At 36.6% G+C, this 15,219-nt stretch overlaps 1 protein-coding gene across 1 annotated transcript in view; it reads right to left on the bottom strand.

Moving 5' to 3' along the window:
* Positions 1-1,251: 1,251 nt before the first annotated feature.
* LOC306874019 (kinesin-like protein KIF16B) overlaps positions 1,252-15,219 on the bottom strand; it is a 28,282-nt gene continuing 14,314 nt past the window's right edge. The window contains exons 19-31 of the mRNA XM_079423680.1: positions 14,780-14,981; positions 14,065-14,294; positions 10,702-11,086; positions 9,211-9,465; positions 6,677-7,014; positions 5,567-5,725; positions 5,337-5,442; positions 4,481-4,528; positions 4,120-4,164; positions 3,910-4,032; positions 3,682-3,771; positions 3,066-3,149; positions 1,252-2,955 (exon numbers count right to left, since the gene is read on the bottom strand). Of these exons, the coding sequence (XP_079279806.1) occupies positions 2,794-2,955; positions 3,066-3,149; positions 3,682-3,771; positions 3,910-4,032; positions 4,120-4,164; positions 4,481-4,528; positions 5,337-5,442; positions 5,567-5,725; positions 6,677-7,014; positions 9,211-9,465; positions 10,702-11,086; positions 14,065-14,294; positions 14,780-14,981 (2,227 nt within the window). The 3' untranslated portion in view covers positions 1,252-2,793. The remainder of the gene's footprint in view (positions 2,956-3,065; positions 3,150-3,681; positions 3,772-3,909; positions 4,033-4,119; positions 4,165-4,480; positions 4,529-5,336; positions 5,443-5,566; positions 5,726-6,676; positions 7,015-9,210; positions 9,466-10,701; positions 11,087-14,064; positions 14,295-14,779; positions 14,982-15,219) is intronic.

The raw sequence follows: 15,219 nt of genomic DNA, 5'->3' as shown, positions 1-15,219 counted from the left end.
TCACTGCCCGCTTATTACATAAACATCCTGACATTAGCTCTTAATGAAAAAAATATTGTTTTACTCACTGTCTTGTCGTTTCAACCCTGTATGACTTTTATTTTGTTTTGTGGAGTGAAAAGGAGATATAATGTCCAGTCTGCTGTTTACCATACAATAGAAGTGAATGGGGACTGGGGCTGTTGAGCTTTGAAAGAGCTTCATGAAAGTAGTCCATACTACTTGTGTGCTGTATTGCAAGTCTTCAGAAGTCATTTGAGAGATTTGTGTAATGAACACACAATTGTTTTTGCATTTTACATTTACATAGTAATTTAGCAGATGCTTTTATTACAAATGAGGACAATAGAAGCAATCAAAATCAACAAAAGAGCAATGATATGCAAGTGCTATAACAAGTCTCGGTTAACTTAACGCAGTATTCGTTGCAAGTTTTTTTGTTGTTTTTTTACATTTTAAAAAAATAAAACAACTATAGAATGCAAAAAGCAGAGAGAAGCTTTTGTTTTTTAAAGAAAACATGCATTTAGTAAATGAATAGAGTGCAAATCTAAAGAATAGAATTAGAATAGAGAGTGCTAGAGCTTTGATCCGCTTTCATTATTCCTGAATATCCTGTTTGTTTTCACAAGAATAAATACAGTCATGTGGGTTTTGAATAACATGATGAAGTTCTGAATGTCATTGCAGAACTGTCCCTCTGGCTCTAGATGTAGGATGTGGGAAGAGTCACGTCACGGAGCATTTGAGTAAGGCACTCTTAAAAGAACATTTGCCTTTATTTACATACATTCATAATGTTGTGCTACATAATGAGGTATTTCTGATGAAACACTAGAGGCTTGACAGCATACTTTGACTGTTCACACTGCTCTTTTTCATATTCTTTACAACGACTCATGTAGAAACACTAAAATGTGTTTTGTTTACCTGACGATCCTAGAAACTGTTATTCTATTAATTTGATTTCTTCTAGCGATGTATGGCAATGAAGACGGTTCAGTTCCAGCTACATTTCAGATCCTCTACATGATTGGCTGGAAGCCTCATGAGTCTCAGGTCTGTTGTATTTTCATTGGTCAGCACGGAACAAACCACAGCCAATCACTTTCCTCCAAAAGTGGAATTGTAGCAAGGTTCTGACTTGTCATGAAATCCGACTTGTTCGGCGAATGTCTCATTTGCTGATCTGTCAAAAATAAGCAAACTTCCAGACCGACCACCAGAAAACCTAGGACAGGAAGATGTTTTATCCTCAAATCAACTCTGGATCTGCTTTACTGACATAAACATGATTACACACAAACGTTGCATCGACAAACTGTATTTTTGCAAAAGCTTCTTTGACAATGTACTCCAACATAAATAATGATTTTAATACAGTGCTAAACAATTCACGCTACTCTCTAAAACTGAGTTACCAAATCATGTTACTCACAAATTATTACCTTCAGTTCTAGAAATAAAAAAGCAAATGAAAAGTGTTTTTAAAATGTATACATCTTACTCTCAGTACTCCTTTAGAGAAAACAAGCGTTCTAGTGTTCAATAGCTAATATAGCAGTATATCCCTTTCCTTCAGACATCATGAAAACAAGCTTCCCTGTACAGATCAAGTGTACAATACATATACATATGGCTTCATAGTGCTGAAAAATTAATCGTTAGAGTTCAATAGTTGTCAAAGGACATGTTATTACAGCATATTCTACTTAAACTGCAACCAGGGTGTTGAGTATGACAGTCATTTTGAATCAAAAGCATTCTTTTCTTCTTTTTTTTCCTGGAAGACATTAGCGCTCACTTCCTGTGCTATTTTGTGAGCTTTGACCTCTTAGTGGTTACAAAAAAACCAACAAAACTGCTCAATGTTAGCCTGAGTATCATGGATATTAGTACAGATTTGTTGTATTCATTTAATCTGGAATACATATGGATCGGAGCCAATAACAGGCTGCCGTTCTCATTACATCGTCTGAATCCAGACTAAAGTAGTGGAGAGTCATTATACGCAGCAACTTAAACATGAACATGATTTAAAGTGAATCACAAACCCAAGTAGCAGCTACAGGACGTCCTGTCTGTCCACAGAAACAGACTTCGATGTAAACACAAAACGTTTGGAGCAGGTTACAGTGACCATCTGTTGTCAGATTAAGTCCATACTTCCTATTCTTTGAAGCGTTTAAGGCTCAATTAATGCCAGCAAGGCACAACAAAATTATTTACATCTACTTTGGATCCCTTTTTTTTCCTATTCTTTCTCTATTTCAAGTCACTCTACCTTCCCTGCTCTGGATTTCCAACTTTCCTGAGCGAGTTCATTAGTGTCTGAATGAATGCAGGTCTATTTCACCTCAAAGTATAAAGAAAAAACAGCCTGTTTTTCTATTTATAGTATTTTTTTCATTATGAGATTATTTTCATGGCAATAATATTTTATTAAAATTTTAAAGAATTTATCCATCATGGCAGTATTGTTGTACTACTGTTTTTTTTTACTTATAATAATCCTAAAAAAAGATTTTTAATTTGAATAGTTAAATTACTATGAGAACCACAAGTACACAAAACCTCAAAATGAATAGCATTATGAGAATTTGATTTGAAAAAATGTGCTTAATTGCCATGAAAATGATGTCACAATGCAAAAATCTTTATGGTTTCAAAATCAGGCTTGATTTTCTTTATGAATAATATATTTCTATGATATCATTTTTCCTTTCGATTTTAAGGTGAAATGTCTGTCTGTTTGTGTTTTAATTAGTGTTTTTGTACTGGAGTGTGTGTGTATCAGCCCGTCCCGTGACTGCTGTAGTCAAAGACTCCCTTCTTAAAGAAAGGAGAGATGCTGCACACGGTGTGTTTTGAGAGGTGTAGTCCAAACTCGTCTGTCCTCAGAGGAGAAGAGGAGGAGGAGGACATCATCACGTGGAAGAAGTTCCGCAGGTATTGCTGGGAAAACACAGTGACATTGTCAGCATCTTAGATTAGTAAAACCCCTGGCCTGTAGTTTTCAGAAGTTTCCCATTCAAAAGTGATTGATTGGAAACACATCCGATTACCTCCAAATGATTCCGGCGCTCCGCAACCACTCTCTCGTCTCGGTTTCCAAAAATCTTTTTGGGAGGGAAGTCCAAAGCCGCAAGCTAAAACAAGATTAGAAATGTTAAATATTTAATATGCCATAGTTGGTTGAATCTCGCAAAAACATCCATGTCATATTTCACCACAAAATTAAATGGGACAAAAAAAAATCATGACAATTTGCATGAAATTAATGAAAAAACATTATAAATATTTTTTTGGGGTGAAATATTTATAAAAATAATGTATTAAAAACAAATACTGAAAAAAATGACAGGTTACATGAATACATTTGATCTTTTTTACATTTATGCATGAGCAACTTGATTTTAATTGCATGTAAATAAAGCAAAAAAAAAATATTTTAGGGTGAAATATATATATAAAAAAAGAAATTATGATAAATAATTATTTTAAAAATTATATGAATAAATTTGATTTGAAATGTTTACATTTATGCATTTGCCCAGTGCAACTAACAATGCATTCTGATACATTTCATTAGTTTGTGCATTCTCTGGGAACCGAACCCATAACCTTCGTATTACTAGCGTCCAACTAGTTGCATCACAGTTGTATACATGCAAGTCATACCTCTGGATATTTCAGCTTCAGAGATTTATGCATCTCCCGAAAACGACTGTATCTTCTGAACACCGTCCACGTTTCATCCAAAACAGTGATCTAAACACAGGACAAAATCAAATCTCAAACATCAAAGATGTTTTTACTAGATTTGTTTTACTGCCACTCACCACACGGACAATTAAATAATTCTCACAGATAATGCAGTGATTGTGATTGTATAAAATGCAGAAAAACCTTGACTTCGAACTCAAAGTGTTCATCTTTTCCCTGACCGCATAGGACGTAACGGGGAATACTGATCTTCACCGGATCTTTAAGACTTTCTGCACTGGGATCCAGAGGAATCGACACCAGCCGCTGTGGAAAGATGGGAAATTATGGTCAGAAAACATCCTCAATTGAAGTGCTAATGAAATAACATTCCCTAGACATACAAGACAGTACCTCGTATTTCAGTTTGCGTTGATCGATGCGTTTTTTATCGTTTTCCTGAGAAATTGAAACATTAGGGTCATATAACAATTAACACAACTTCTCGATTACTAGCAGCTGATTTTAGGGGGGCAAGCAAGCACTAGTTTGTCATTTCCCATCAGTGAGGTAGCAAAAAAAACAGTTTGATTACAGGAACAGGTGAAATGCATCTAAGCAAGACATCGGTGGGCAGGCTGCATGCTCCCAAAGAAGAAAAACCGCAGAGGAAAGACCCAATCTACTGATATGAGAGATTGTGAGAGGTATGCAAATTAAGGCTGGATCATGCAAACCACTCAGCTGGTGCTGACTGGCTGAGGCCTGTGCTTACCTCATCCGTCAATCTAACAGAGCTACCCTCACTATCCTGCTCCTCCTCCTGCAGAGTTAAACAACTTTGTTGATGCCAAAAACAATTCTGAAAATGTTCTCCTCTTTTGCAAGAAAAGGAGAAAACATGTATGCATTTATAGTAGTATAATGATAGTAAGAACATGATGTTATGGTCTACAATTTAAAGACAACATGAAACAACACATTTAACTTCTGTATGGTAAAATATTCTTGAGTGAGAGAATATTTAGTGGAAAATATTACAATTTTACTGGTTATAATAGTTTATTATTGGTTATTTTTCTCTGTCTTCTCAGTTATGACTAGATTTTCTGAAGAAAATAGTGGTAAATAAACAAACAATTTAAACAATATAATATAATATTTGTTCTATTTTAAAATTAGCTTTTATTTTTTTTTCTATTTCCAGTTTTTATTTTTATTTTACTAATGTTATTATAATATCATATGCCATTATGTGCTTTTGTCATTTTTTCTTTTTAGCTTTAATTTCAGTTTTAGTTTAGACATATAGACAACATTTCTCATTTAAATTTTTTATTTATTATATTTCAGCTGTAATTCAAATGAAAGATTATATCATTTTAATTAAGAATTCAATTAATGAGAGGGTCTGTAAGGGACATTTAACGACACTTAATAGTTTTCATTACCAATGACAACACTGATATGTACCTGTTTTAAAAAGCAAAACTGACAATTTTTTAAAATACACTATTTATTACAAATGCAAAGAATATTTCTGGATATATGCAAGTAAACAGGTTTGATTTGATGTCATCTGTGGGTGTTGTGGTTTGAAGTGAGTGCGTGTGTTAGCTGTAGTTTTATACCTGGAGTGAGTCTGAAGACAGTGAGAGTGTGTTGTTATTCTCTCTGTTGAGCAGGTTCAGTTTCTGCAGCCTCCGCTGCACCTCTTCTTCAATATACGCATTAATCCTGAGAGGGAAAAAAACAGTTCAGCCAAAAATGAAATGACTTACTGACAAAATCACAACCAAGCAGTAAAATCTTCATTTCAAGCTGCTTGTTTGAGACCGTTAAGCAGCTGTGGTGTGTGTACCTCTCGTCTCCTATGGACAGGACAGTCGGGAGGGTCTGTAAGGGGCTGACGGGCGACTGGTTCACATTGTTTTTTTCTTCCCCGCTCACACTGAGACTCCGCACGCTTCCTTCACTCTCACTGATCCTCTGCTTCAGCTGCGCGATCTCTCGCTCCATCCTGAGAAACATCCAGAGCAAAATGATAAAGAAAAGACACAGCAGAGCGGCTCTAGATTTATCACATTCAAATCCAGGGATGCCCAGGGGCCACAAGGGGGTTCTGGGGTCCGTAAAACATTTGAGAGATTTTTTATTTATTTAACTACATTTATTTTAGGGCTGTTAAAGTGAGCACTTAGGATATTAATGAAATATAATGTGTACAACTATATATTTTTTTTACATTCACATTCACTTATTTAATAGCATTTCTTTACGCTTTCAGGTGAAGACTAAAACATTAATTATTGTAAATGGTTAATACATTATTTAAATTATTTAATATTTATTATTTAAGGTAAAAATCTTTGTGAAAAAAATTTAAGTGTCAATTTCAGATACGCTGTCAATTTAATAAAAAGTCAATCATTTGCAAAATAATTGTATAAAGACATTTTAAAAACCAATTGTTTAATTTTGGAAACAATTATTTGATTTAATAGTTTTTATAATATCACTATTAATCAATTTTATGATGTTTTTATACTTGCATACAAGTATTTACAAAAAAAAATATTTATCTTGATACTATTAAGTTAGGATGGAACATATCTAGTCCCTTTTTTAAATTAGGAAAATGTTTAATTATGAATATCACAATTAATTTTTCTATATTCTCATATTTGCATATTGTTTGGGTGCATTTTTAGGTTTTTATATTTATGTTTATATTTATTTATGTGAATTATTGTTTGTAATGTTTGTATTTTTAAAGATTTAAGTTTTGTAAACCATCTGGCATTTTCTTAATGGGATTAATAACCCTTTTTACCATACCTTAATCATTGTCTCAAACAGTATAAATTTTTTTTTTTTTCACAAAAATATCCTGCTGCCTTTATATTTATCAAAAGGGTCCCTCACAAGGGGAACCCCTGTGCTACCATCCTCCTAAAAAACAACTACACACCTGTCCTGGTCCAGGTCAGGTGTTCCTGTAAACCTGGAAGTGCTCTGTCCTAAAGCAGACTGTGACCTCTTTCTGGGCCCTTCAGCATCCGGCTCCAGACTGAGGCTCCTGCGGTAAGCAGAGTGTTTCCTCTCCAAGCGTGCGACTGCCTGCTCCAGAGCCTCCCGCTGCTGTTTCTCCTTCCACTCCAGGATCTCCTTCTCCTTCCTGCGAACCTTCTCCTCCTGACGGGCCACGTTTGCCGTGAACTGGTACGACTGCTGGAGCTGCTGCAGCTGCTCGGCGCTCGCGCTGTACTGAGACAAACGCTCCTCCTTCTCCTCCAACTCCTTCTCTACCTGCAGAGAAAAACAGACAGATAAAGTTGGATAAAAGCGTGTGGAAAAAGTTAGGACACCCTATTGAATTCCATGCTTTTCTGTATCAGGACAATAAAAAAAATATTTGGTCCTGGGCAGGTCTTAACATTTTGAAAAATAAACCTCAGATGAACAACATCACATGACATATCACATCATGTCATTATTTATTTAACAAAAATAAAGCCAAGATGGAAAAGCCACATGTGACAAAGTTAGAACACCCTATGATTCAATTGCCTGTAGATCAGGCAATCTTTTAACAGCAATAAATTGAAGTAATAATTTTCTGTATGACTTCATCAATCGCTCACATCGTTCTCCATTGTTGGCCAACTCTTCTTTACAGCATTGCTCCAGTTTATTGAGGTTTGTGGATATTTGTTTATGCACAGCTTATGCCACAGCATTTCAGTCAGGATGAGGTCTGGACTTTGAATGGGCCATTGCAACCCCTTGATTCTTTTTTCAGCCGTTCTGTTGTAGATTTGCTGGTGTGTTTGAGATCATTGTCCTGTTGTGTGACCCAATTTTGGCCAAGCTTTAGCTGTCGCACGGATGGCCTCACATTTGACTCTACAATACTTTGGTATACAGAGGAGTTTCATGGTCGGCTCAATGACTGTGAGGTGCCCAGGTCCCGTGGCGTTTGTGCTGATATGCTCTTTAGGTTTTCATCAAACGTTGCACTACACATTATCGCCAAAAATCTCCACTTTGGTCTCATCTGTTCAAAGTGCATTGCTGTAGAAGTCTTACGGTTTGTTCAGATTCAACTTTGCAAAGCTAAACTGTGCTGCTAAGAGACTTTCCTCTGGCAAGCCTTCCAAACATGCCATACTAGTCCCATATTTTTCTAATCGTACTGTCATGAACGTTATCATTTAACATTTGAACTGAGGCCTGTAGAGTCCACGGTGAAATTCTTGGGTTTTCTGCCATTTCTCTGAGCTTTACAGTCTTTGGGGTGAATTTGCTGGGATGTCCACTTCTGGGAGGATTGGTGTCTGTTTTGAATGTCTTCCACTTGTGAATATACTTCCACATTGTGGAATTATGGTAGGGATGTAACGATTAACCACGAGCCGGTTGAAAATCAATTGAAATATGTGACGATTCAAATCTGTTGAGATGCTAAACAAACCGATAATAATCGAAAAGCGCGCCAGACAATATATCCGGTGGTGCACCGGAAGCCATAGACCTTAAGATAAATATTTTTTTTATTTTGTTTTATTTCATTGAACAAAATTCATGTGCATTTACACTTCACAGTATACAGTGTTTACTTTGCAAAATCTCTCCTTGCCATCTTCGCGGTCTAGCAAACTGGATGCTCAGACTTGCTGTAGATTCCTTGTAGCCATGAGAGGTGTGTCCATGTAGATGAGCGAATAAATCTGCATCTTAAGTGGCGTGAACTTATCGCCTGGCGGCGTTATGAAAACTGCGTTTTAATATTGATACGGCGGTGAAAAGCAGGCGAATTCTGAACCATATGGCTTTCCATACATGCATAGGAAAAAGCCAAGCTCAGATTTTAAAATAGCGCGTATGCGAATGACATTATAGGCTATAATCGATTATAGTCTATTACTGCATCGATGCAGAATCATCCGCGTCCGCATTGCGATGCATCGATTAATTTCGACACCCCTAAGGGCGGGTCCACCTTCTTTTTGTAGCCAATCAAATGAGGCTCTCCTGACTCTCCATTTACTCTTATCTGATTGAGTAAATACCTCCTTGGTATTGTGTTAACTCACACCTGAAGTCTCCAGACCAGCAAACTGACAAAACTTCTGCTTTTACTTGCTGATGATCAATTTTTTTACTTGCTCACACTTGCTGATGATCAGTTATTCAAAGGCATTTAATTCATATGTTAACAGCAAGGATGTCCTAAGTTTGTCACATGTGGCTTTATGTTTGTTAAATAAATAATGACACGGTGCGATATGTCATGTGTTGTTGTTCATCTGAGGTTTTATTTTCCTAATTTTAACACCTGTCAAGGACCAGATAATGTTTTATTATGTCCTGATACAGAAAAGCATGGAATCCAATAGTGTGTCCTAACTTTTTCACATGACTAAGTATTTGTAAAATACTACTACTAATCCAAGTGGCGTCCACTTAGACAGGAAGAGACCTTCTGACTGAGCAGAGTTTTACCTGGTATAGAGTCTCGTCCAGCTCTTTGTCCATATCTTCTGGACTTCCATCCAAAGCAGGAGACCCTGCCCCTCCTCTAACTCTCTCCAGGAGCTCGATGGCTCTCTGTCTCTCCTCTGAGACAGCAGGGAGATGTTTCTCATGGAGAGATTGGAGCTGCCTCTCTTTAAACTGCAGACTGTGCTCGGTCTGCTGGATCAGAACCTCCTCCTGAGAGGACACATCCTGAACACCACGCTCCATCATATCACGCACCTGCAAGGACGAGAACAGTGAATCACCAGAGTCTTGATTCAGTTTCATTTGATTTTCATTCTCATATTGATTCCATTACGATTCTTTTTGTTACTTTCAGTTATAAAGTGAATTTTTCTGATGGTGGTGATGGCGCAGTGGATAAGACACACGCCTTTGGTGTGAGAGACCCGGGTTCGAATCCACTGTGAGACACCAATGTGTCCCTGAGCAAGACACTTAACCCCTAGTTGCTCCAGAGGCGTGCGACCTCTGACATATATAGCAATTGTAAGTCGCTTTGGATAAAAGCGTCAGCTAAATGAATAAATGTAAATGTTCTCACATTTAAAATTCTCTCTCTGCCAATGCTTTAAATTATTTAGTTTTTCTAATTCACTAATTCAAACCGGCAATTTGTCTTATTGAACTATCCATAGCTTATTGAACTACCTACACAGGTCTTGCTGTATTATGATTCAATTAACTAAATAGTATCAAAAGAGTCAATTGTTCATGAATTGGACTACACAGGTTGTGCTGCATCATTTTTAGATTAACTAAAAAGAATCACCTCAAAAAAAGTCATTTGTTTGTGAATCAGAATTACACCAGTACTGTTGTATGTTACAGATTCACTATAAAGAACTCGTTTAAAAGAGTCTTTTGTTCGTGAATTGGCCTACACAGGTCACTCTGCATGTTTTTGTTACTAAAAAGAATCATATAAAAAGAATCCTGTGTTTGTGAATTAGACTAGACCGGTCCTTCTATACGTTTTTGATTTACTAAAAAGAATAATCTCAGAAGAGTCATTTGTTTCTGAATCAGCATATGGTGTATGTTACAGATTCACTAAAAAGAACTCGTTTAAGAGTCATTTGTTGGTGAATTGTCCTTCGCATGTTGCACTGCATCGTGTTTTGATTCACTAAAATGAATAATCTCAGAAGAGTCATTTGTTTGTGAATCAGAATACGCTGTATGTTACAGATTCACTAGAAAGATTAATCTCAAAAGAATCATTTGTTCATGAATTGGCCAACACAGGATGCACTGCATCATGCCTTGATTCACTAAAAAGAATCATCTAAAAAGATTGTTTCTTCTAACTTGGTACATTTTAAATGAAAATATTAATTTAAAAATGAACAACACAATATTATTTAAGTGCAGTGGATATACAAACAACTAAAAACCTCCCCACATGAGTTTTCTTCTGTTTTGAGTGAGCTTTTGACGTAAGGACCCCTTTACCTGTCTCTGTTTGTCCTTGTGCGTGTGCAGCAGCATGCCGAGTGATGTGCGCTCATGGGCCACCTCCCGTTCCAGCCGGTCCTTCTGCTGGATCAGTGACTCCTCCAGCAAACTCAGCTCCTCCACCTGCATCTGCTTGAAATGTTCGTAGCGTGCCTGCGCGCTCCTCCGGGCCTCCTCCCCGCTCTCCTCCTCTCCATCGATCCGCGCCTCCTTGGCTCTGAGCAGCTCCTCCCGGAGCTCGGTGAGTGTCCGTCTCTCCTCCTCCAGTCGGCGCGCTTCATCCGGCGTGAGCAGGGTGGCCGCCTCCACGCTGCGTTCTCTCAGCTGCTCCTCCAGACGGCCAACCAGACTCAGCTGCTCCTTCTCTCGCTCCTCCAGACGCCTTGATGTTCAAGACATTCATTTTGACATGGTTTCAAAAGTATGCATACAGCTATATCTCCATACAGATATAAATATATATATAAATTCTCTAAATATATAATTAATAATTATAATATAAACTTAATATGTATAATTTATAATTACAATATAAATTTATTGCATAATTATAACTTTAATTAAAAAAACTGCAGTCCATAAGTTTTGCCACTTTGTCGCCATCTCTGTTTGAAAACATGGAATTGCAGCTGTGTGCGGAATTGTTTTTCACTGAGAGGGTTGTGAGTTGGCACGGCTCCAGCGTGGATGAATATAATGTTTTGAGGTGAATATAGCTGTCAGCCACCGCACCGGTGTGGATGTTTACTGTACTTCGCAATCACAGATTCTAGCCTACGTCTTGGAATATATGGCCCAAATAAGAATTTTCACCGTATCTTGCCATCTTAACAAGTAACAAGTCTGCCATGTTTGTTCTGACCAACTGAAGAAAAAAGAATTACAATGAATCGCGCTACCAATGGTGATTTAATCTAAAGATCGGTTAGCTCATATCACATCAAACCGTGCAAATTATTATTATTGCTATACTTTATTCTCAAATTATTAATGATAACAACATCAGCATTATTTTGCTTACCCCATTGGCAGGTAATTTTGCTTGTTTTAAGGAAAAACTCACTTAATTTTGACTTATTTTTTTCTGAAAACAAGACAATTTTTACTTGTCTAGAAAATGCTTCTTGATTTAAGAATTTTTAGATATTTGGACTAGAAACAAGACGAAAAATGTAAGAAAAGCATTTTTTGTAGTGCACCATTCAAGGATAAACACCTTTATATGATTAAAATATGTTTGAGCAACAACTACGGTCTACAATCAACAAGGATTGTTGTTAAAATGTTACATGAACTTAGCAAATAAACCACTGTAAAGCTTAATTTCAGCACTCAAATTTTTGAAGCAGCTGACGGGCTAAACGCGAGGTTTCTCCGTCTTGAAAAAGGTTGTTACAGGCTGACACTAGCTATGGCTTAGCGCTGCCTGACTTGAGCTGAGTGATACTAATATTACTGTACATTAAACGGTATGCTTTACTTGTAGGTCGAACAGTTCTCAAATCGACTTCATGTCAGAGTAATAGCTTACTGATATGTGAGACAAATGTTAGGTCGAGACTGAGGAGCATTAGGGATGCACAATATTATTGGACTGATATCGGAATCGGCCGGTAATGGCTTTAAATGTAAATATCGGCATCGGTCCGATATGAAAAATTATGCCGATATGTCTTGCCGATAAGATGAATACATTAACTCACATGTGCTCAGGGTGTGCTAGCGATTAGATCACGTCAGCAGTGTGGCTCATTCTTGAAGCAAAGTTTTGTCTGAATGATGATTAGATTCACTCTTTTGGATTGCTGCATTTAATCTGTGAAAGCACTTACAGAATGAAGAGTTCGGTGTGTGATTAGGCACGTTCAACTTGAAGCAGCGCTGTGCAGAATGATCACTGTATGACATCAAAGTACCGCGAGAGCGATAAAAGAGCAGACGGAACCTATGCATTCGAATCTCTCTCGCGGTACTTTGATGTCATACAGTGATCATTCTGCACAGCGCTGCTTCAAGTTGAACGCGCCTAGACTAAACAGTAATAGCACGAGCAGTGGCAGCCTCCCCCAGGTCCTAAAGCCCGTTCGGTAAGGAGTTTTAATCTGTAGGGAGCACTGTTGGCCTACTTTTAATTAAATTAAAAGTAAAATAACCTACACAACATTTAGACTGTGTTTCTGATCAAATAAAGCAGTAATTAATGTCATAAAATAATGAGTATGTTTTGATTTAAAGGTCAGAAGCTATAGCTTACATGAAAAAAAAAAAAAAAAAAAAAATCACAAACATGACACTTGGAAATTAAATAATTTTGTTTATACTTATTTATTCATAAATGTGTAATGAGTTTTTTTTTTTTTTATTCATAAGCTCTTAAAGATTTTCTGAATTTTTACAACTCTTGCTTTAGACCATCTACAAATGTTAAATCTTAAAATAAAATGTTAGGGTTAACACTGCATCTTTCTGGGAGGGAAAATGCAGCAATCGATATAGTTTATTTATAGTTATTGTCAAAGCTTCAATGTAATGTCAAAAAACTTTATTATTGCTGTTCTAACAAATAAATTCTTGTTAAAAACTAACCAAAATGAAAAATATTTTGCTTATAATTTCTGCACAGGAGAGATTTGGTGTTGTTTCCAAACAAAAGGAAATATATCGGTATCGGTATCTGTATCGTCCAATATGAGTTGAAAAATATCGGCATATCGGCAATAATCCAATATCGTGCATCCCTAGAACTAATGTAACGATAACGTAACTTACAATCTTCATAGCTATCTCAACAGCAGCCTCACACAAAAAAACAGCAGCCTCACTGTAGCAGTATCACTGATACCAATTAATACAGATTTCCCTAAAAAAATCCCCCCTAATATTTACCCATTGACTATAGCCATTCAACATATATACATACGTACACACACACATATATACATGTACGTATGTATATATGTATCTGTTTTAATAAATATATAAAAATAATTACATAAAACTATTTTATTAATAATTATTATTGTTCATTTCAATTTGTATTAATAACTATTATAATTTTGTATATTTTGATATATTAACATTTTAAACTAATAAAGTATTTATTTTAATCATTTAATTATTTAAATGTAATGTAAAAAATAATTAAAATATTTAAATTAAATAATTTTTTCTAATAATATTATTATTTGTTTTATTATTGTAGTTAAGTTAAAAAATATTTAAACAATAATTTTTAAATATAAAATAAAATAAAAAAATCTATCTGCAAGTTAGTCTGGATTGATTTATATGTATTACTGAGACTCATCATATTTTCTATGTCAAGCGTTAACAACATATATATGACATTGACATTTTCACCTGCGTTCCAGCTGGAGTTTGACGGCCTGCTCCTCACGTTCTAGTTTGAGCCGCTCCAGCTCACGAAAGAGCTCGGTTTGTTCTGCTTGCTCTCGCTGGGCCTGTGCCTTTTCATCCTCTTCCTCCAGATCCCCCTCCTGCACCTCCTCCTCCTCCTCCAGCTTCTGCTTCGGCTGCAGTCTCCTCTGCTTCTGCTGTTCCTGTTCCTTCTGCTCTCTGTGTCTCTCCTCCTGAACACAATAGACAGTAGCATATAAAAAAAGTCTCTATGGTTTTTAAGAAAATTGTTTTGATTTTGGCTCTAGGTGTTGAAGTGGCTGAAAACAAACCCTAGTATAAACTACTGTGCAGAAATAAATGTTATGAAGCGCCATGTGCCATGAAGACACATTCACTCTCTGCCAGCAGGTGGCGCTATGAACAGCAATGATGTAGTGTTTCTTGGGTTACCGCTGTAAACACAGCAGAGCTGCACTTATGAACTCTACTTTAATATGCATCGTTCAGAGGCAAGATGAAAAGAAAACATCACGTAAACTTTTCTAAAGACAGTCAGTTCCCCTCATTCATATAAACTCCTACTCCAATTGTATCGCGATTTGTTAGCATCTCAACCGTTTGAATCGTCACATATTTGAATCGATTTTCAACCGGCTCACGGTTCATTCGTTACATCCCTAATTAAAATGGCCTACTTGCTGATCAGCAGTCTGACCTGAAATTTCTCTTTCTCAGCGATCAAGTCTCTGAGACGGCTCTCGATGTCCTGACTGCGTCTGCGCAGGCTCTCCTCCTGTCTGCGGATGCGCAGCTGCACCTGCTCAGACTCCTTCCTCTGAGAATTCACCTCCTGCTGCATGCGCTCAAGCTCCGCCTTCTCACACTTCTGCTTCTCCTCCATCTCCTTTATCAGCCGCCTGGACCAGCAACAAAACAAAGGAAAGAACTGTGATTAGGTCCAAAATTAATTCATTTTAAATTGATTTATATAAGTTCTGAATATATATTATTAGATCATTATTATATATTGTGTAATAGTCATTGTAAATAAAATTATTTTACAAATCACTTATTAATTATTATTATATGTGACCCTGAGCACAAAACCAGTCATTATTCGCTGGTGTATATTCTGATTCTGATATTTGTAGCCAT

Source organism: Barbus barbus (assembly GCF_936440315.1).
Source record: "Barbus barbus genome assembly, chromosome: 8".
In the NCBI taxonomy this organism is placed as follows: Eukaryota; Metazoa; Chordata; class Actinopteri; order Cypriniformes; family Cyprinidae; genus Barbus; species Barbus barbus.
Note: the sequence above shows the minus strand (reverse complement) of the source record. Positions and strands in the feature narration are given on the sequence as shown.